Source organism: Pithys albifrons, chromosome 12 (assembly GCF_047495875.1).
Source record: "Pithys albifrons albifrons isolate INPA30051 chromosome 12, PitAlb_v1, whole genome shotgun sequence".
Classification (NCBI taxonomy): Eukaryota; Metazoa; Chordata; class Aves; order Passeriformes; family Thamnophilidae; genus Pithys; species Pithys albifrons.
The window spans coordinates 21373206-21394924 of NC_092469.1; the positions used below are offsets into that span (position 1 = coordinate 21373206).

Below are 21719 nucleotides of genomic sequence, written 5' to 3' on the forward strand. Positions count from 1 at the left end.
CTGACTGTGTGCCCCGGGCTGGGCGCTGTTGCTCGGGGTGTAGGTGTCAGACAGCCCCAGGCTGTGGGGCTGTGCCTGGGCACCCTCCCCTGCAGCTCTCCTGGCCGAGGTGTGCCGGGGCCGGAGCCGCCGCTCCCGCCCCACCTGCGGGGGCACAATCAGCCCTTTCATTCCCAGCTCCCGGGGGGCTGTGTGGAAAATGAATGGAAACGGCAACTGGCTCTTGGAGCTTGTCCGTTAACATCCACCAGAAAAAACGTGTCAGATTTTTCCTTGACACCGTGGGCTGGGAGGGAGGACTCTTAAAGCTGCAGAGCCCGCCCTGCCCTGGTGGTGAGAAGGTGCTGCTGTGGGCTGGGGGCAGATGGCACTGCCAGGGCTGTCTACTCCCTTCTGCCCATCTTGTCTGGGCTGGCATCTGCTCTCTTCTCTTCTCTGCTTGTCACTGCTCAGCCTTTGAGCTTTGCTGCAGCTCTGAGTGGGCCAGAGATGCTGGGGGTCCCCTGGGGTTTCCCTGGGAGCCCTGAGACCCCTTCCTTAGGGGCTCCTCACCTCCCTGGAGGAGGGGAGCCCATTCCCTCTGCCTGCCAGCCTGGGGAAGGGGCTGTGTCAGCCAAGGGCATGCAAAAGGCATCTGGGATTTGAAGCCATCGTGAGTCAGACACTTAATGCATGTGAGGCAGCGGAATGTGTGTGCCTTCTGCTGCTGCAGGGGCCTGGCTCATTTCCCCATCCTGGGAAGTGCTCAGCTGGAGTCAGCCTTCCCCAGGGCTGCTCCTGCCAGGCAAGCAGCCCCTCTCTGCCTTCGTTGGGTTTGTTGTGATTTTGGTGAGGTTCCCTGTGAGTTTCTGGCATGTGAGTGTAGCTGTGGCCTTTGGATTGTGTTCCTGTCATTGCACTCAGTGGGCAGGAATGGATCTGGCTGTGGGCAGGATGGTGACGTGCTTGGCTCCCACCTGCCGGGATGGTGCTGGAGCTCCCCCTGTTTCTGTCAGCCCTCTTGCCAAGCATGCCTTGCTTCAGGTGAAAAAGTGTCTGCCCTGAGCCCTGGAGCTTGGAAAAAGAGCTCAGTGACAAGGCCTGGGCTCTCGGGAAGGCTGGGAGAGCCTCTGGAGCTGTCACAGGAGTTCCTGCTCCAGGCAGGGCTGGCCTGGCTTTGGGGCTCACGGCACTTCCCAGCACCTTGGCAGGGCCTCTCTGCTGGCAGGCAGAGCTCTCCCGCCTCCAGAGGGATTGGATGGGGAGCTGAAGAGGTGGGTCAGAACGGGCTCAGTCACCAACACCAGCCAGAGCCTTCCAGGAGCTGAGCTGCTCCCAGGGCTCCTGTAAAACAGCTCGCTTGCCATGGCTCAGTCTCTGCCCTGGCCCTGAGTGCTGCCTCTGCAGAGGCACCTCGAGGTTCCCGGGAGCTCCTGCTGCTCCATGCAAGGCCTGAGGGGCAGCCCCAGCCAGTCCCCATTGTGGGCTCTGTCTGCTGAGTGGCACCACTTTCTGAGGCTTTACAGATCCCACAGATCCACTGCTGTGCCCCAGGCAGAGCTGCTGGAGCCATGGCCTCGTGGGAGCCTTCAGGAAGCCAGCAGCAATTCCCAGCCTCTGGAAAGCTGCAGCTCCACCCTGTCAGGGCTGTGGTGCCAGAGGATCTCTGCTGTGCTGTACTATGTGCCCTGGCAGCTCCCTGAGCTGGTTTGCTGTGACTGGGATGTAATCCCAGAGAACTGGTCATCCAGCCAGTAGGTCGCTGTGGGGACCGGACAGTGCCCGTCCTGGGTCACCTTTCAGAGGAAAGAAGGAGAAGTCCAAGGCTCTACTGGTTATCTCTGGCAGATAAATGGTGTAGGACATGGTTGTCTTTGAGCTACTGGTGGCTGAGCCCTGGGGAGCCTTTCCTGGCACAGTAAATGTTATCCCTTCCCTTAAGCTCTGGGTTCTTCCTCGTTTTGGGAATGGCTGCAGAAGGTCTGGCTTTCCTCCTGCTTCTCCCCATAGGGACTTGCAGCCACAGCATGGAGTAGTTCCTTTGGCTGTGGGAATGCACGAAGGCTGAGCCAGTCTTCACCTGGACAATCACATGGAGCTATTGGAATGGGAGCTGGCCTTTGCATCCAGTGGGACTGTGCAGAGAGGGTTTGGGGAGCTGAGAGAGCGGGAAGCACCGTCTGGCAGTCTGTCTGGAATTCCTCCTGGACGTGTGCTTGGAGATGGAGCCATCTCACACAGAGTGCTCCAGAGGGGCTGCCTGTCCCGTGTGGCAGCTCCCTGGGGTCAGACACGTGTGCTCCCCGGGGCGCTGGGGGCTGGGGCTCAGCCCAGGGCCGTTACCGTGCCGGCTGCTCCCAGCCTGGTTTTGTGGAACCGTAAATCCGCTTAATGGGCTGGGTGGGAATTCCAGCTCACCTCCACTAAATGGGAGCTCTGATGCTGCGTGCGGGGCGCTGGAAGCAGCTGAACTGAGACCTTATTCAGGACCAAATCACCCCCCGACCCCCTCCCAAAATAATAATAATCCCTCTGACATTCTGGCAGCCGGCGGGACAGAGGCAGCCTTTGTGCTGGGCCCTTCGGGGGACCTGCCGTCGGGGCAGCAGCAATGTCCCTTTGTGCGTCCTGCGCGCTGGACGGGGACAGGGAGGGGAAGGCTCTGCCAGTGTTTATTTTCTTTAAAAAAGCCGGAGGGGGGGAGTAGGAAGCCGGCTGGGAGGTTCATGTTCACATCCTCCACTTGGAGACACCTTGTCTTTGCGCCTCGGCCGCGCGCCCGCACAATGAGGGCTTGTGCGGCCCCGGAGCGCGCGCGGAGGGGGATGGAGGGACCCCGGAGAACATGTGGATTCCTACGGCTTGGAGGAGCCGGGGGGGAAACAGGGGCTGGGTTTGTTCTGGTTTCTGGCCGTGCTCAGAAGCATCTTCTGTCTCAGGCTCTTAAAACCGCCTGTGAGGTCGGTTCCCTTTGGAAGTGAGTGGAGAACAGCTCTGTGGGGCAGAGCGGGGAGACCAGGCTCAGCAGAACCCCGTGTTGGATGATGAGAGGGTGACAAGGGACAGAGCTGAGCTCCAGCTGTACCCTGGGGGGGGGTGTGTGCCCCTGCTGTGCAGAGGGTACCTGTGTTCTTGGTACCACAAACCAGACACTTTCCTGAGATCCACAAGTGCAGCCTGTCCCATGACCCTGTCTTTGCCACAGGCCCCTTGTTGCTGGGCTTTGGGCAAAGACTGCTTGGAGGAGGAGGTGGTGAGTCCCAGCCTGGGGCTGCCACAGGGGATCTCACTCCATGGGGGTGTCTCCCACCCTGCTGCTCTTGCTGGCAGGAACCACACCCTGTCCCCGCGTCGCACCAGGACAAAGCAGGTTGCTAAAAAATGGTGTCATTGTGTCATGAGCAATCCGTGTATAATACAAATATTATTTGAGCAAATGAGTCAGGAAGTGTCTGGGCTGCTGTCCCAGGCTGGTGCAGCCAAATTTTTCTGGCCTTCCATGGTGGAGCTGGGTGTTTCAGCCTGGCATTGCTGTGCTGGGGTGTGTGCTGGGTGCTGTGCTGTGCCCCTGTCACCTCAGGGACCAGGCCTGGCTGCCCATGGGTGCTGGGGGCTGTGCTGTGTCCCCATCACCCCAGGGACCAGCCCTGGCTGCCCATGGGTGCTGGGGGCTGTGCTGTGTCCCCATCACCCCGGGGACCAGCAAGGCCTTGCTAAAGCTGCTGAAGCCAAACTGGCTCCTGAGGGAGGGAGTGGAGCTCCAGGAGCCTCCCAGCCCATAGCACCCATGCCAGAACCTTCTGTGGGGGCAGTCCAATGCTGGAGCAGAGCATTTGGAGTGATCCTGTTTGGGGACAGCCCTCTGTGCTCGTGTTGTTCAGTGGATTCGATGCATGGGACTGTGGCCACCATCATGAAGGACCTTTCTTGCCCTATATATCGTGGTAAATCCTTCAAGTTTCCTACCAGGGTCTGCCCTACAGCCCCTGTGAGCAAGGAGGGACTTTGCTGTCATAGCCATGGCCCTTGGGGCAGCTGCAGTCCCAGTAGAAGGATGGAGGGACCCCAATGGCTGGTGAAGGAGGGTTGTCTTTGGCACAGGGTGGTGGGGCTGGCTGTGTGACCTCAGATAGTGCTGGAAGGTTCCCGTGGGTGTGGGGCCAACGCTGATGATGCTCACTGGGACAACTGGCCCCAGGGGAGCAGGCACCTTTTTGGGGTGGGGAGGCCTGGGGGACACCGGGGGGTGGTGAGGAAGCTGGGCTGGTGGAGCCACCTCCGTCACAGGTGGGATCCCGGTGGTGAGTGGTGGTCTCTCTCCCTGTCCCCTCTCTCCCCCAGTGGAGAACAGGCAGCTGACCCTGGACCTGCAGACGGAGAACAAAGGCAGCATTGTGTCGGGCGGGGAGCTGACGATTTTCCTGGACGGGCCAGCTGTTGCTCTGGGAAGCCTTCCCGATGGCAGTGCCGGCACCGACGGTGAGTGCACGCGGCGACTCCGGGCACGAGGCTCTGAGCAGGGAGAGGAGGGTGCTGAGCCACAGCCCCCCACAGCCCCCCACACCCCTGGGCGAGTGGCCCAGGGCCAGCACCCGCCTCCTGTCCCCGCTGAGGCTCCAGCCCAGCCTCCTGTCCCCGCTGAGGCTCCAGCCCAGCCTCCTGTCCCCGCTGAGGCTCCAGCCCAGCCTCCTGTCCCCGCTGAGGCTCCAGCCCAGCCTCCTGTCCCCGCTGAGGCTCCAGCCCTGCCTCCTGTCCCCGCTGAGGCTCCAGCCCAGCCTCCTGTCCCTGCTGAGGCTGGACAGGGGCTGGTGCCTTGATTTCCCCTGCTTCCTTCTCTTCCTCACTGAGAGACAAAACCTGTGAAATCTGGGAATTTTGGATGTGACGCTCTCCTGGTGCTGCTGGCTCTGCAGAATTCTGTGTTCTGCTTGGAGCTGGGGGGTGCTGGGGGGCCAGACTGTGCCCTCACACAGCAGTGGGGTACCCAGATTAAAGGTGGGGTGTCCTTGGGTGCTGGGAGTCTGTCCTATAAGAGATGGGGCTTTTGGGTATTCTTGCTGGAACGGGGGACACAGGAAAGGAGGGAAGAACTAGTAGGTGTCTCAGTCCTTTTCTTCACCCTCTTGTTCTGTGCCCGTGCAGGGGCCCAAGTGCCTGGACGGGACCCCACCAGTGCGGCCACGGAGGGCCGGCCCCAACCTCCCAGCACCAACTGCTTTGGCAGCAGACCCAGGTGAGGGGCCCAGGCTGTGTGTCCATCACTGAGGGATTGCTGTGGCTGTGTGCAGATCAGCCTTGTGCAGTGCACCCCACTCCAGAGCTCCCAGTGAGCCCCCAGCACACAGCCCATGGGCGGGGTGGGACAGGGGTGGTCTGTCCTGGGGCGCAGGCAGGCTGGGGCTGCTCTGAACCCCTCCTAAAGGGTTTGTCTTGAGGAGGAATATCAGCTCTGGGATGGCCCAGAAAGTTTTACCAGCTGCTCCCCTGGCAGCAAAAGGAATGGTCAGTCTGGCAGTGGGGTGGGCTGTGACCAGGCAAACCAGCACAGTGGGATCCCTTCAAATTTGGATCATGGGCACCCCAGGCCTTCCCTCAGGCACAGCCCTGGCCAGGCACTGGGAAGCAGAATGCCCCTCTGGGCAGTGGTCACAGGGGCACGCTTCTGAAGGTCCAGGAGGAGGAGAAGCAGAGCTGCAGGGAAGTAACAGCTGCTTCCAGAGGAAATGAGATGCTTGGGCAGCAGGCCACCCTGTGCCTGGCTCAGTGCCCTGCCCTGCCTCCTTGCCGGGCTGGAGTGGCTCAGTGCTGCTCCTTTTGGAGCTGTGGTTATTGGGAGACGTGTCACACTGTCAACATGGAGTTGAATTTAACACCTATTTATATTTCCAGAGTGTGGCAGTGGCCCAGCAGCCTGTACAGATGTTCTGGGTAGGAGTGTGGCTGTGGAGAGGGTGCCTGCAGCCTGCCCATGGGAGGCTCTGCATGGCCCAGGCTGAGATGCACTCTCAGCTACAAGCCCCACACCTTGAGCTCTTCTACTTCTTCATCTCCTGGGCATACATCAGAGATGATGTTTTTGGCTCTAAAAGTGATCCTGTCCTTCCATGCTGCATGTTCATCTTCTACCCAAGGAGAGAGAGGGCTGGGAAATCAGGAGTAGGTTGTGAACAGTTTGTGCCCTTTTGTGGTGGCTGTTCTCGTTGATTCCTGCTGTCCAGATGTTAAATCTTTCTCAGAGGTGGGAAGTGCTCAGTGACCTGACAGAGCTGAGCATGGCAGGCACTTAACAGCTCTCAGGAGGTGCTAGAAAACCTGCAAAGAAAGTTCTAGTTTGGAAGGCTTAGCCTGGTCACTGCTTGCTGCCCCTTCCCTGCTGCTCTTCCACTGGCTGTGAGGAGTTTCTGCTTTGAGTGTGTGAGGTCTGGCCAGGACTTCTGCAGGGCACCTTCAGACCCCTGCCAGGTGTGCCTGCAATCCCTGGCACAGGAAACTCCCGAGCTAGTGCTCAATCCCTGCTGCACTCACCTGAGCTGAGGGCTGTGCTGGCCATTCCTGCCCAGGCACTGTGCAGTGCTCTGTGCAGGGAGCTGCCTGCTCTGGGTGCAGGATGGGCCCTTGTGCTCAGCAGTGCTGTGTGATGGTTGCTGTGTTTATACACAGAGCTGTGTTTATTTTCTGGGCCTGGTGATGGGTGCTGGCAAACTTGCTCACTGGCAGGATGGGAAGAAAAGGGTCATTCTTTGCTCCTCAGCTATTTCTACAGTCCCTGTGAGGGAAACTGCTTGGTCAGGGCTTCTCTTTCTTCTCCTGAACAAATGTCATCTGGGGATTTGCTGCTAATCTCAGTGGCGGGTGTGAAATTCCACAGCAGGGAGAAAACAGAGCCCAGAGGTCCCTGGCTGAGGGCTGGGGCCGTGGGTGCCACTACCCCTGTTTGTCTTGTGGAGTGCCTGGCACAGGTTGGACAGAGCAGCTGTGGCTGCCCCATCCCTGAAGTGTCCCAGGCCAGGCTGGACAGGGCTTGGAGCAACCTGAGCTGGGGGAAGGTGTCCCTGCCCATGGGCTTTGAGGTCTCTTTCCACCCAGACCATTCCATGATTCTCTCACTTAGGTGCTGAGGGACATGGCTGCCTCCTCCCCCCTTGGCAGGGACAGGGGGAATTTCCCATCTCCATGTTTTGGGAGCTGAGCCCCCATCGACCATGTGGTCCTGGGGCCCTCCTGGTGGGGGTCCTGCCCTGACCTCCCACAGCCAGCACTGGCTCCCAGCTCTGTGCTCTGCTTTCCTTCTCTTCAGCCACAGTTTGGGGGCTGATGTGCTGGGTGAGACCAAGACATGGCTCTACCACCTCTGCTGGCACCTCATGGTGGGACCTTCTTGCCGCCTCTGCTGGAGGAACTGGCTGTTCCTGGGTTTCATGGCCAGGATCTGTGTTGGCCACTGTTGTGTGGGGGCTCTGCCTTGGCAGAAGTGGGAGAGCTGGAAGGTTGATGTCACCTGGCTGATGCCACTTTCCTCTTTGGCATCATCTACCCTGGTCCAGGAGGAGTGATGGAGCAGCCCCCAGAGGTCCCCAGTTGTTGGGGTACAATGGGGGTCTCGTCCTGCCCCAGGACAGGGGCTGCCCTACACATGCCCTGCTCTATGCCACCCTCTGTTCCCATCTGTGCCCTGCCTGGCTTTCTCCCTGCTCCTATTTTAGGCACACATTCCCATCCCACCGCGCTCCATGGCCTGGGTTTGTTTCCAGTGTCTATTAAAAGACAATGCCCAGATGGGAGCACTCGTGGGAGGGCTGGGCTGGGCGCCGGGCCGGCTAATTCAGGCTGGTAACCCTGTGCCTGGCAGCCTGGAAACATCCTGTTTTGGTTTCTAAAAACTGCCTGGGCAGCTCTGAGCTCATCTGTGCTGGAAGGGCAGGGACCAGATCCGTCCCGTGCCGCAGGGGCCGCTCCTGGTGGTACTGGTGGGTGCCACCTGCCTGCTGCCCTCTGGCCATGACTTGGGGACTGCACTGCCTCTGGTCCTGCCACAGGGTGTCTGTGTGGAGGGCATGACTGGGGAGGGGTCCCAGACAACTTTCAGGAGATCTGTGATGCCAGTGTGCCCTGCTGAGGGGACAGTGAGGGACCACCTTCACCTGACGAGGGCAGAGGAGCCTGTTCTGCATCTGTAGATGTTCCACGTTCCCAGGTGCTGGTGGGCAAAGCAAACCCCAGCACAGAGCCATGTCTGGGGGTAGCTGGATTTCCAGGGTGAGTTCCCTGTCTGAGGTGCCTCTCCAGGAGTCTGTGGCTGGTCGAAGGGGTCACAGCAGTTCCTGTTCTGCCTGTGGCACTTACCTGATCTGTTTTCAACAACCATCTCCTGCTTTCCCATGTCTGCTCCTGATCCCAGCCCTGCCATGAGCTGCTCCCCAAGGAGAGTGGCTTCAGAGCAAGTGGGAGGAACTGAGGGCTTGCTGGAGCTGGTGAGGGTGGCATGACTGATCTGTGCCCTGTCACTGCCAAGCTGCTGTCCCCTCCCAAGACCAGCCCTGACACTTGGGCACAGTTTGTGGGTTTTGTCCTTTTAAGGGTAGATTTTGGCTGGGGCAAACTCACATCCTGGCCCTGCAGTCCTCACCCTCTGTGATTGCTGCCAGCCTGGGTGGAGGTGCCCTGGCTCTGCCTCTGCCCTACAGGCCCCTGGATTTGGGCAGGCAGCATCCCCCTCCTGCCTGTTCCCCTGCCTGCTGGCAGTAACGAGTTCTTATAGTGAAACAGGTTTTTTGGGAATGCCTTTGTGTTGCCTCAGGGACCCAGGGTGGTCTGAGGGGGAGTTGTTTGCTGGGGAAGCTGCAGGTTCTCTGCCCATGGACATTGGGCTGCCCTGACCATGGGGACATGGTGGCAGGTGAGCTACACTGTGACATAGAGACCCCTGAGAGATGAAGCAGCTGCACCTGAGCCAGTCACAACCTGTGGTTTCAGCTCCCATCTTTCCCAGCTGCTTGTTCCCTCCTTTTCCGGGGCCGTGGCTGTCTGGACAGCACTGAACACTTGTACCTTCCTCACCTGTTTCTGTGCAGGGCCTGGAGCCGGGTGGGGGGCACTGCTGAGGGTCCCCTCTGTGGGGCAGGAGCAGGGGCTGCTGTGGGATCTGCCCTGGGGTCTGCAGGGATGGATGGAGTGGGGCAGGAGCAGGGGCTGCTGTGGGATCTGCCCTGGGGTGGATGGAGCAGCTGCCAGGAGCTCTGATGACTCAGGGCTGTGAACTGGTGTCTGGCCATGGGTGCCCAGGGCTGTTCCTTGGCATCTGAGGTGACCACCTGAGAACAGAAGCAAGGGGTTGTCACCCAGGTGACTCCTCCATGGGACTCTGCCACCGGCAGGTGTGTGCCAGCACCATGGGCAGGTCTGAGCCAGCAGCACGAAGCTGTGGGCAGTGCTCTGAGTGAGACTCATGGCTGTGTCCTGCCTGTTCCCAGGGATAGCAGGGTCTGTGCTGGGAGGAAGCAGGAGCGAGTTTTCCATGTGATGTCTCTCACCTCCCACGTTCCTCTCCCTCGCAGGACGCACCGGCACGTGGCCGGAGGGGCCAGGGGGAACTCGGGCAGTGGGGAGCAGAGTCCCAGCGCCAGGAGCCGGCACCGGCAGCAGGCCAAGGGCACACAGCATGCCAGCATGGCCAACGGCACAGCTAATGGCACTGCCAGCAGCACAGCCAGTGGCACAGCCAGCAGCGTGGCCAACGGAGCCGTCAATGGCACAGGTGACACAGTGCACGGGGAGGGGAGGGGCACAGCTCGGGGGTATTGGTTGCGGAGAAAACTAATTTCTGCTGACATAATTGATCTTGTAGTGCCTGGGATTTTCCTCCCTGTGAATTGTTGGGTTTTTATTAATTTTCCTGCTGATAAGCTGGGCAGCTCCACAGAGCTCCCTTGTAGCATCGGTGCTGCCTGTTGGGAATGGTTTCTGTGGCTCTGCTCTGGAGCTACCAGCTCCAGGTGTTTCAAGGATACTGGGACAGCCCCATCACTGGTGCCACAATGAGGAGCTGTCACTGCTGAGGGGACTTTTTTCAGGGTTCAGCTGAATTTCCCATCAGTCTTAAGTGAAGCTCTGAAGTGGGAAGAGCAGCTGCCTGTTAAGCATCAGAGAAGTCATAAACCCACCTCTCAAAGGAGGCTCATTCTTAAATCAGAGGATATATTTGGAAAGGCTTCTCTTGTCTTTTCTTGGGTTTGTCCACAAAGCCCTAAATCTGAACCCTTGTGGAGCAGGAGAGGGGCCTGCTGAGAGCCTGAGTACAAAGTCACACACGACTGACCTGTTTCATCTTCTCTGGCTTTCATGAAACATCTCCCACTCCTCTGCAGTGCATTTGCTTTTGTGGAAGATCTGAAAGGAGAAGCAGAGTGTCTCGCTTAGGAGAGAAGGAAATGTTTTGTTTAACCCAGAAGAAAGTTGGGTTTTTTTGCATTTCATTGGGAAAACCTGGAGCAATTTCAGTGTTGCCAAAGCCCAGCCCTCCCCAGGCTCCTCACCATGGACACTCCCTCAGGCTGGGGACAGGGATTTCATTCCCAAGTACAACTTGGCTCCTTGGCTTTGGTTTGTTTAAAGCACGTTTTACTGGGCCAGCCACAGCCTCCCCAGTGGCTTTATGACTGTGCCCTCCTTGTTGGTGTTTACCACTCACACCCTCTGTGCCTCCCACAAGTCCTGTCAGCAAGGACTTGAGGATGGGGAGAGGAGTGTTTTGGGTGACTGGGGTTAGTGTTGGACACCCTGGAATGCCTCTACAAACCATCCTCTTCCCCCTCAGTTTGGTACATTTTGGTGACATTGCCCTGTTTCTCCAGCAGACTGTTGCAAGAACGTCCCTGTTTGCATTTGTCACCCACAGCTGTAATTACAATAAAAGGACATTATTTCCAGGCGTGTTTTCCCCACAGCCACATTGTTCAGCCCTTGCTGTGTTCCCCCTGGAGCCCCTCCTTATCAGGTGAACTTTGGATCAGCTTTTCCCTGCTTTGCCCAGGACTGTGATCAGACCAACCACGGCACAGTCACCGGGGTCATTCCGCAGGTTCCCTTTGGAGCCTGGCACGATGTGGTTGAAGCTTCCAAAACGATCCTTTCCCAGGCTTGCTGGAGATGAGGGGCAGTCAGAGGCCTCCTCAGCTGGGTCCTGCAGGACTCTGGTGGAAGTTGCTGCTGACCTGGAAATCTTCCTCGCCCTCAGGTGGTGCCAGGGGGCACCTTCAGCTGTGTCCCAGGATCCCTCTGCTGCCAGAGGGTGTTGTCCTGCCACCTTCCAGCTGCCAAGCAGAGTGTCCTGAACACTCTGCCTCTTCTACTGAGTGTCTGTAGGCCTTTGGTCTTCCATCTGTGGGAGTTTATATTGGTTTTTCCTACAATACTTCTAAATATTTGGGCTTCTCTTCTGGGTTTCTCATTTCTCAGCTCTAAATCATGGAGCTCTGTCTGCATCCCATACTTTGTTCCTTGTTCCTGGGTTGTTTTTTGCGTTGCCACTGCAGCCAGGATGTCTTGTAGCAAAGGCTCTCCTCAGCCAGGACTTGGGGTTTTGGCTACCTAATAAATATTCCTCAAACAAATTCCCCTTCATTGTCTTGCTCTGCATTTTCCTCCTCACCATTTTTCTTTGTGATTTTCCTTTGCTCTGTCTCTTCCCTTTTTCAGAAGTTCACTGGAATCCAGCAATGTTTAGCTCTTTCCAGTGCTGTTGTCTTGCTGGGCCTGGGTTTCATTCTGCCCCTGGGGAGATGCTGCACCTGCAGTGTCGGAGCTCCTGCTCATTCCCTGAGTTCCCATCAGGGCAGTGGCAGGAGGGACACCGAGCACAAAAGCAAAGCGCCCTCTGCCTTTGTGCCAGGATGGAGGTGGTGGTTCCGGAGGGATCCGGGTGCTGCAGGTGCTGCCAGGCTGGGAGCACTGGGAGTGCCATGCCTGGGCTGTCCCCTGGTGCTCTGCTGCCAGCTGACCCCTGCCCTCTGCCCCTGCAGTGAACGGGGACACCGTGGGTGCCGTGGACACCGAAGAGGACAGGCCGGCAGTGGGGGGGAACCCCCCGGCCCCGGCGGGGTCCGGCACCACCGACGGCTCGGCCGCCCCGGCTGCTCCTGCCCTGGCCGGTTCCGGAGAGGCCGAGGAGGCGGCGTCCGGCCCCAGTGCCACCCCGGCCCGGGCAGCGGTGCCCGCCCTGGACGCTCTGCCCCCCGGGTAAGCTCTGCCTTCTGCCTGGGATTTCTGTGTGGGGGTCCCTGTGCCCCTCGGGGAGGGGGGCACAGCCCTGGAGGTGGGACAGGAGCGCTCTGAGGCACTGCTGTGGGCTGGAAGGACAGGCTGTTTGAGGGAGGGAAGTGCTGTGCCAGGAGCTGGTGGAGTGCTGGTGCTCAGGGGAGCAGGGAGGGGTCTGGGGTGCCTGTTGGGATCCCTGTGCCCTGCTCTCCTGGCACAGCATGTGCTTCCTGCTCTGCCATCTGTCAGGGACTGAGGATCCCCTGGGCCAGGGGCTGGGCTGTGCCCATGGGGTTTGGGGCAATAAACAGTGGATGGCAGTGCTGTGCCAAGCAGCCCCTCAGCATCCACGCCCAGGGAGCAGCAGAGTTCTCTGCTCTCCTGGGATCAGTGAGAGGAAAACACCCGGTAGGGCGAGCATGGATTTCCAGGAAGCTCCCACTGAGCAAGAGAGCACAGACACGCTCCAGGGACACCACGGAGCCACTGGCCACTGCCAGGGGCAGGTGGGCAGGACCCTCCAGCAGCAGTGCCCATGCTCCCTGGTGCAGATCCTGCTCCTCCTCCTGGTCTGTGGGACGTGGAGAGGGAGCTGGAGGAGAGCAGGGAAGGGCTGAGCAGTGCCCATGGATGGGCTGGCTCTGGGGTGGGTGGCAGGGGGGTCTGGGCTCAGCCCCCTCCGTGCTGCAGCTGGGTCATTCTCCCCTTGTATCAGACACCTTGAGCTCTGGTGGGGCAGTGAAATGGGCTGTGTTTGGGATGAAGGGAGCTGTTTATTTTCCCTGGCTGGGGCGATGCCTGGAAGGTCAGGGCCTGCTCGCGTGTCAGTCACAGGTAATTAGGGTTAACGGCTCAGTGTGCCTTTATGCCGGGTGTGTGAGGGGTTCTGTTCTCCTGGCCTGGCGCTTCCTGTTTCCAGGCAGCTGGAAAAGTCCAGTGCTCTCAAAAAGGCCTTTATTCCAGGCAGAGCTTATGCCCCTTTCTGCTCCTACCAGGTAGACTGAAGGGCTCCTTTTCCCCACCTGGGGTTGGGAACAGGCTGCTGTTTCTTTCCCAGGGCAGAGGAGCCTGCAGATGCCTCATGATTTGGGATTCCAGAGGCTTGGGAGGCAGCAGGCACTGCTTTCTAAGACACCCCAGGCTGGATTTGCCTGATCCAGCCAGGTGGAAGGGTGGCCCTGTCCTCCCCACCCCTGTCTCCCTGCAGAGCTCACACTGTGTGGCAGAGCAGGGAGGATGATGAAGCTGTTGACTTTGGAAGGTGGGTGGAGAGGGATGGTGAAGGGGTAGTGAGCCATCCTCCAGTCTGAGCTCCTGGAATTTGGATATCTGGAGACACCTTCTGTGTCTGTCCCTCCCCTCCTGACAGTAGGATCTGCAGGGGCAAGAGAGCAGCAGCTCTTTGGCATGTGCTGTGTTTGTGCCATGCTGGGCTGGCTTGGGCAGGTGGAGACTACAGGTAAAGGTCTTCACAGGTAAAGGAGAGCAAACAGTTGAGTCTGTTAAAGCCCTGAGAGCTGCCAAACCAAGTTCTGGGCTAACTGGGATTGCACAACAACACCCTGTGTCCCTGGGGTGGTGGAAAGGAGCTTCTGGGGCTCTCTTGAGCCCTGATCTAGGGCGGCTTGGTTTGGGCTGGCTCACCACACCAAGGAGTTACTTTGCCTGGTGGTTTGGGGCCCAGAGTGGCACATGGGGATGCAGGATAGCTCCTTGCTGGCCCATCTCTGCTGGGATGGCTGTGAGGGAGCACTGCAGAGCCTGTGAGGGGTGGCTCCCAAGTGAGGGGTGGGGATGGCTCCTGCTCTGCCACTGGCAGGATCAACTTCCCCTGCAGAGCTGCCAGTCATTCCAGCCATTGTGTCCCTCCTGCTTGCTGCACGAGCCCTGCCTCAGTCTCCAAGTGCCTTCTTCCCTCTGTGGGAGTGTGGGGAGCACTCGTTTCAGCCTCTGGAGGGTGTCCCTGGGCTCCCTCCTTGTTCTGGGCTGTAACAGACAAGTCAGAGCTCTGGGTTCATGTGGGGATTGGTAGCGATTTGCTGTGCTCAGATCTCTGGGCCTCAACATCTGCACCAGGTGTGGCGGCTCAAAAGCATCCCTCACACAACTGGGAGTCTGTCCTAGGGGCTGGAGGGTGCTGGCAGGAGTTCTGAGTAATTCCAGCCCTGGCAGTGCCCAACACCTCCCTCACATCCTCCAGGCAGAGCGTTCCCTTGCGGAGCCGGAGCAGCGGCTGCAGCGCCCGGGCCTTGGGCACGGGGTCCCGGCTCTCACTTGGGCTTTCTGAGTGGATCCCTGGCAAAAGGGGGCAGGGGGCATGCAGGCTGCTGGCTCCTGCATCTGGATCCTATCAGGGATGATGCTGTGTGGGGACAGCCGGGCGGGAGGGGGTGTGTGCCTGGCGCTGTCTCGCCCGCACAAAGAGGTGCATTATGCTGCCTGGCAGGAGCCACGGGGCTGTGGTTTCTTACATAAGGAGGGCGTTTTGTTTGGACTGCAGGGTTGCCTCAACTCTGCCACTTCCCAGTGCCCATGGCTCGCTGCATCCATGGCCATTGTGAGCCTGTGGGCAGCGGGAGGGGAGCTGGTGGGGACTGGTGTGTCGGGCACTTTGGGCTTGCAGTGTGGTGAACATGGGGAGAGCTCCCACCATCCTGCACTCCCAAACCCATGAATCCTCTGTGTTGATGGCCATGTGGAGGTGGGCAGGGTGGTCTGAGCAAGGCTGGGTTGTCCCCAGTGTCCCCATCTCCCAGAGTGCTGCTGTGTGTCAGCAGTGACTGTGGTTCATCACCCATGGCGGGCACTCGCTGCCCGCAGGGTGAGCCAGCCCTCAGCAGAGTCACTGCTCAGATCACCAGGAAGCTGCTGGTGAGGAGCCTGTGAGCTCATCATGTTTGTACAGGCTGTGAGGCAGGGACTGAGGATGTCAGTCAGTAGCTGCCAGCACCAGCAGCTCTCCCCAGTCCTCTGTGGCTCTTTGCAGTCGTGAGGGCACCCAGAGGGGTATCTGAGGGATCCAGAAACCTGGAGAAATCCTCATCATGGGATTTCTGGTCTCTACAGACACAGGAATGGTATGTGGGGGCTTGAGTGCCTCTTGTGATAAAGGACTTTCAAGTCGTCAGAGCTGTATGGATCAGAGAATCTGTTGTTATTGAGTCTGGAGAAAATTCCACAGCCCTGCCCTCTCCTTGAAGATGCCCAGGGACCTTCTGCCATGCTTTTTTTGGAGTGGACACACTTGTCTCTTAGGACAGCCCAACTGTGCTGATTTTCTCTTGAGATTTCAGTCTTGTTTTACCTGTCCTGGTGCTTTTAGTGACTGGGAATCTGGGCAGTGTTAGGCTTGGCAGCCCCTTGCCCTCCAAGGTGTATGAGCACAGCAGGTCCTGCCATGGACTCTGTCAGGGATATCCACTGGTGTCCTAGAGCTGTTCCAGGGAGGAGGAGGATCCAGTGCTGCTGGCTGGTAGCAGCACCTGTAGGTGTTACCTGGCCTCTGAAGAGCCTGGGGTGCAGGTGGCCTGTGTGGCAGCAGGAGTGTGACTGGCTGAGGTCACTGTTTGGTGGATTCATTGTCCCCAGAGAGGTGTGAGGGTGAGCCAGGATGGAGCAGCTCCTTCCCCAGGGCTGCCTGCTCTCTGCAGGGCTGGGCTGGCTCCCTTGCTGTCACAACAGAAGCTGGGATATTAATTTGCTAGAGCTTTTTGTGGTGATTAATTGAGACAGAAGATTGAATGGGGAGGGAGGCCTGTGGGAGCAGGAGAGTGGCAGGAGAACACTTTATCTGTCAGCAGCTGCTGGCTCACCTCCCTCTGCTGCAGGATAAAAGCTGACAGGAAAGCTCGGGCTCCACAGAGCTTTTACCTTTGCCAGGGTAAATTCATGAATGAATTCAGCAGAGAATGGTTGCAGTGTGGCCCTGCAGAGCCAGGCTCCCTGTCACAGGGGCTGTCCCCAGGGGCCACCGTGACCTGAGTGCTGTGGCCCCATGGTGTGTTTGGGCAGGGGCTGTCAGCAGCGAGCCTGGGGCTGCCTGGGAGACACCCCAGCCCAAACTCAAAGGCTGCCCTGTACAGACATATTAGGAAAAACCCAACAAAAACTACATCAAAAACACAGGGCATAAAAGTGACCCTGTGTGAATTCTTACGCCGGCCTTTCTAGGGGAAATGAGGAATTTCTGCTCCAAGTTCTGCCTGTTTCAGAAAGCAGAGTGCTGCAGCCCCTGTCCCACAGTCTCCATCTAGCAAGGCCAGCAGCTGCCACCCCACCAGGGTCACCTGCCTCAGGATTGTGTTCTTGTTGCAGGTGGGAACAGCGGGAGCTGCCAAATGGGAGAGTCTACTATGTAGACCACAACAACAAGACCACGACGTGGGAGAGACCCCTTCCTCCTGGGTAAGGGGCTGGGGGCAGCTGGCACCTCAGGCACTGACCTGACCTGCAGCAAACAGATAGTGGGGAAGGTGTCAGGAAGGTCTATTCCTTCCCAAAAAGAAATGGGGTGAGGTGACAAAGTGTTTGCTGGTCTGAAGCCACATGAGGGTCTTTTCAGCAGTTATAAAGGGAAAAGGGCTTCCAGTCTGTGCTGTTTTTACCTCTGTTCAAGGATTGTTTTTTTGAACAGTCCCTAGAAGTCATAGGTACACTTGAGCAACAGTACAGTCACCTGTGGGCAGAGAAGCTTTGGGGTGGGGCTTCTTCCCTCCTGCCAGGGCTTCAAACCAGTGCCTTGCCTTGGCTGGAGATCGACTGTCTTGGAGGAATGCTCATGGCATCCTGGTGGGAGCTCTGCTGGTGTCTGAGCATCCTGTCAGACTTTCTGTGCCCTGGCAGGAGCTGCTTCAGCAGTTACCAACACTTTGTGTTTCCTTTTGGTGGATCTTTGTCCAAAGGAGCCCCTTCAGCCATCGTAGAACCAGTGGTTATGCTGGAGCTGGGCACGGAACCCTCATGTTGGAGGGTGTCTCAGCCCACCCAGCTGTCTGGGGACACACAGTGACAGCTTCTTGGGTATTTCCAGGTGGGAGAAACGTGTGGATCCTCGAGGCAGGTATTACTATGTGGACCACAACACCCGCACCACCACGTGGCAGCGCCCCACGGCCGAGTACGTCAGGAACTACGAGCAGTGGCAGTCGCAGCGGAACCAGCTCCAGGGGGCCATGCAGCAGTTCAGCCAGAGGTTCCTGTACCAGGTGAGAGCTGGGGGGGTGAGGGTCTCACCTGGCTCTCCTGCTGGTCCCAGCTGGACTGGCCTGGGAGCCACAGAGCGTGGGGAGGCCCTTGCTGGGCTGCATGGGGAGCTCAGTGGAACAGCACCTGGATGGGAGCCCACAAGCTCCTCAGCTCCCTGCAGAGACCGCGAGGGAGTGACTTTCCTTTTATAAATCAGTTTGCATGGCCCTGAAGGGTGGAGGGAGGTGTCTTCAACAGCCTGTCCCCAGTGTCCCTCCAGTGCCAGTGTGGCTAGGCACACATTTGGCTGCCACCAGGCAAGCCTTGCTGCTAACCTGCGAGGCAGGTGGGTGCTGTCAGAGCTAAGGAGCTGTGGGAGTCTGGTGTGCAGAAGGAAGGAAGGCTCTGGGGGCTGAGCTCATCCCTCCCTGGGTCTCCACTGTGTTCAGGATAGCGTGGCTGGGGCCTGGGGGCAGCAGTAGCTGCAGGCCTGTTGTTCAAGTGTTGACACGGTGAGGAGCTGCAGGACCACGGACCATTCTGTGCAGGGAAGGAGCCTGGCATGGCCAGCCCCCTCCTGCTTCCTCTGCTGCTTCCCCTCGCTCCTGCTTTGGGCTGAGTATCCATGTTTCCTCGCTCAGGGAATGGTCTCTCAACCATTCTCTTCCACTCTTGTCCCGGCTGTGCCTTTGCTGTGGAGCTGGGCCGAGCTGCAGGGGTGGCCACACTGGTGCTGAGCTGAGCTGGTGGCTGTGGGCTGCAGGGTGAGCAGTGCTTGGGGAAGGGCCAGGCTGGAGCATTCCCGCTTCCTGGAGTTGGTGATCAGCCCTGTGCCCAAGGCAGGGAGGGCAGGTGGGGCAGGTGGGCAGAGCAGAGGGACCAACCTCCCATCAATGTTCAGCTGCTTGGAGAAAGACCCGAGTCCCAGCTGGAACTTGAGTGAGCTCAGGGCTCCAGGAGGAGCTCAGGTGCTCTCTGGAAGGAGGTGCAGGCAGTGCACAGTCCATGTACATGAGGCACAACCAGGGCTGCTCCCAGGGCTGTGGGAGCTGCTCAGCCCCTCTCCTCCCCTGCCTGTCCCCCCTGGATGCTTTGGCAGCCCTTCCAAGCCTCACAGCAGGAGCTGGACCCCCACCACTGCTGCCCCTGCCAGCCCACACTCCCCACACGCCGTTCTCAGGACCCCAGTGCAGGTGGGGGCTGTGGGAGGGGGTACCCCCATGGCCAGCAGGGCTCCAGGCCTGTCACTCACTCCCTGCCAGCGCCAGCCTTGGAGCTGCTCCAGCACCGAGTGACGCCCTGGCCGGGCTCTGTGCAGCGCCGAGGGAGGGACTCAACTCCAAATTTAGCCTGATGAAACGATTGTACTTTTTGTTTTAAGCTCCTCTGCCAGCAGCGATGGCTCCTGCTCTGCCTCCTGCCCTGCAGGGGCTCTCTGCTCCCCTTGCCCTCCTGCAGCATCACTCTGCACCCCGGGCCAGGGAGGATGGGGCAGGTGATGGGCAGCGAGGCAGAGCCAGGGGAAGGTGCAATTTGGGGGCCAAGGTGCAGCCGTGGACCCCTCGCCCAGCAGGGTCCCTAGTGCCACATCCCTTGCATGGAGGGGACCCTGGCATAGGGACCCAGGCTATTCCCAGTGACTGTGGGGAGCTGCAGGAGCTGCCCAGAGCTCTGCCTTGTTAGTTTTAATTAGCTATTTTTAGGTGCCAGTGAGGTGGTACCTCTGGACGTGACTCAGCTGCGTCTGGGCTGCCTGTCCTGGCAGGGAGGGAGCAGACACTGCCCCAAATCCGGGGTCTGCCAGCAGTGCCTTCTGCCCCCAGTCCCAGCACGTGGGGTTGGGTACAAGAGATGAAGCTTGGAGGGGCACAGACTGCACCAGCCCTGTCCCTGACATGCCCCAGGACATCCCTGGGGTCCCAGCTGCTGTGGGGCACCCCAGGGTTTGGTGAGGGTTTGGAGTGGGGGGTCCTGGCACCCCCAGGGCTGGGGCTGCCCCTGTTTCCAGGCAGCAGGGCTGGGTCTGGCTGTGGGTGGCATTCCCAGAGCCCAGGCTGTCTGAGATCCAGCGGTGGGCTGGGACACAGCCCCCCTCCCGCTGCTGGCGTTTGGGAGGTGAAAATGCCTTTTGGGTAATGATACGTTTCGTATTTAACCATTAAAAGCACTCGCAGGCCTCCTCCTCCCCAGAACCCCTGCTGGGGGCTGTGCCTCCATCCCCGGGGACACTGCTGGGGTTGGGGACGGGGGCCTGGGGGGTTGGACCCCATCTGGAGCTGGGGATGAGGGGCTGGGGACGGGGGGCTGGCACCGGGCTGGGGACGGGGATGGAGAGCTGGACCCCAGTGGGGCTGGCGACAATGGGCTGTACCTTGTCTGGGACAGGGGACTGGGGGCTGGGTACGGGGGGCTGTAGCCCGTCTGGGGCTGAGGCTGGGGGGCTGGACCCTGGTTGGGGATGGGGACGGGGAGCTGGAGCCCGGTGGTGCTGGGGGGCTGGACCCTGGTGGGGCTGGAGACAGGGATGGGGTGCTGGACCTCGGCTGGGGCTGGGGAGCTGGGAATGGACTGGACCCCGGTGGGGCTGGGGACGGGGCTGGGGGGCTGGACCCCCGGCGGGGCTGGGTGCCGCCCTGCCCTGCGCTGCCCTCCCGTCCCGGGGCAGGAGAAAGGGGCTTTGTGCGTGCGCGGGATGAATGCGGGCACAGAGCATCCCGCACCCCGCTGGAGGAGGGGGCCGCCGTCCCGCCAGGAAGCGCGGGGCGTGGACAGCGCTTGTGGGAATGATTTCATTGGAAAGGCCTGCGATATTTTTTCCCCTCTTGTGTGTGGTTCTTGGAGGAGGCTGGAGGTGTATCTGGAGGGGACGGCGGAGGCTGAGCAGCCGCGCACATCTGGACCCCTCCGGGCCGTGCCGCTGCCCTCGGCGGGCACAGCCCCTGCCCCTGCCCTGCTTGGCTGGGGCTTTTCTTTTTCCTTTTTTAACCCCCCTTGAGTGTGCAGGTTTTTTTTAGTTCCCTGGGAGCTGCGGGCGAGGGGGAGGTGAGTGGGAGCGGGGCTGGCCGGCTCACCTCAGCATTCCAGTGTTCCCAGCCTCCCTGCCTGCCGTTTTATTCCATGTTTTTGCCCTCTCTGTTGTCTCTAGTCCTCCGGAGCCCCGTCCGACAATGATCCTCTCGGGCCCCTTCCTCCAGGCTGGGGTAAGTACTGCGCTGCCTCACCTGCACTGGGGCACTCCGGTGGGACTACTGGGACACTGATGGGACACTGGGACACCAATGGGACACTGGGACACTGATAGGACACTGATAGGACACTCTGGGACACTCCGGTGGGACACTGGGACACTGATGGGACACTCTGGGACACTCTGGTGGGAGACTGGGACTCTCCAATGGGACACTGGAACACTGATAGGACACTCTGGGACACTCTGATGGGACACTGGGACACTCTGATGGGACACCCCGATCACTCCCATGGGGACCTGTCAGTGGCTCCCTCACTCCACCCCTGTGTGGTTGGCAAGGGTGACTGTGGAGCCAGCGCTGTGCGTGGGGCTGAGTCTGCTGTGATTAGCACAGTCTCTGATTTGAAATCCAGCTTTTTCCCCCCTTTATTCCCCTTTTCCTGGAGGAGTTCCCAGCCTCTCTCAGCTGCTGAATGCAAAAGTGCTTGTGATTGTTCTTTGGATAGTGGGAGAGGTTTGGGATCCAACTCTTTGCTTGTCCCCAGACAAGCAGGGATCCATCCTGCTGCTGTGCTGCTTCCCTGGATGCTCTGCCCTGGTCTGTAGCAGGGCTGGGAGCTGGCAGGAGCAGGGCTGGCTGTCTCCCCATGGCCCAAGCATCGTGTGCCAGGGCATTTTGAAATGTCCCTGTGCCACCCCCAGAGCAGAGGGACCCCCTCCGTGGCAAGAGCATCCCTGGAGAGGGCAGGGTGGGGTACTCGTGGGGGTAGCCAGCCTGTGCTGTGCCAGGAAAGACAGGAGAGGGGTTAAAACTGCAGGAGTTGAGAGCAGGGCAGAGGAGCCCAGACCTCTCAAGGGGTCCCCAAGGGCAGGGTCTCCATGGGGGCAGTGCTGGAGCCCTTGCTGGGTGTCCCACCTCCCATCAGTGAGGAGGGGGACCCATCCCAGTGTCAGCTGGGCAGGCTGCATGGGCCTGAGCACCCTAGGGTGGGGGTTCCTGGGATGGATGAGGTCCATGGGGTCAGTGGAGTCCCTGGGCTGGATGCAGTCCCAGTTGTCCCACATGGGGTCTGCCAGAACCACAGTCTGGTAGTGAGACAGCAAGGGGGCAGTG

General features: G+C 59.5%; 1 protein-coding gene across 1 annotated transcript in view; it reads left to right on the top strand.

Moving 5' to 3' along the window:
• Window positions 1-21719, top strand: part of WWP2 (WW domain containing E3 ubiquitin protein ligase 2) — a 34182-nt gene that overhangs the window by 4537 nt on the left and 7926 nt on the right. The window contains exons 5-11 of the mRNA XM_071567632.1: window positions 4321-4458; window positions 5122-5212; window positions 9534-9733; window positions 11997-12213; window positions 16546-16635; window positions 17261-17435; window positions 20561-20615. Coding sequence (XP_071423733.1) covers window positions 4321-4458; window positions 5122-5212; window positions 9534-9733; window positions 11997-12213; window positions 16546-16635; window positions 17261-17435; window positions 20561-20615 — 966 coding nt within the window. The remainder of the gene's footprint in view (window positions 1-4320; window positions 4459-5121; window positions 5213-9533; window positions 9734-11996; window positions 12214-16545; window positions 16636-17260; window positions 17436-20560; window positions 20616-21719) is intronic.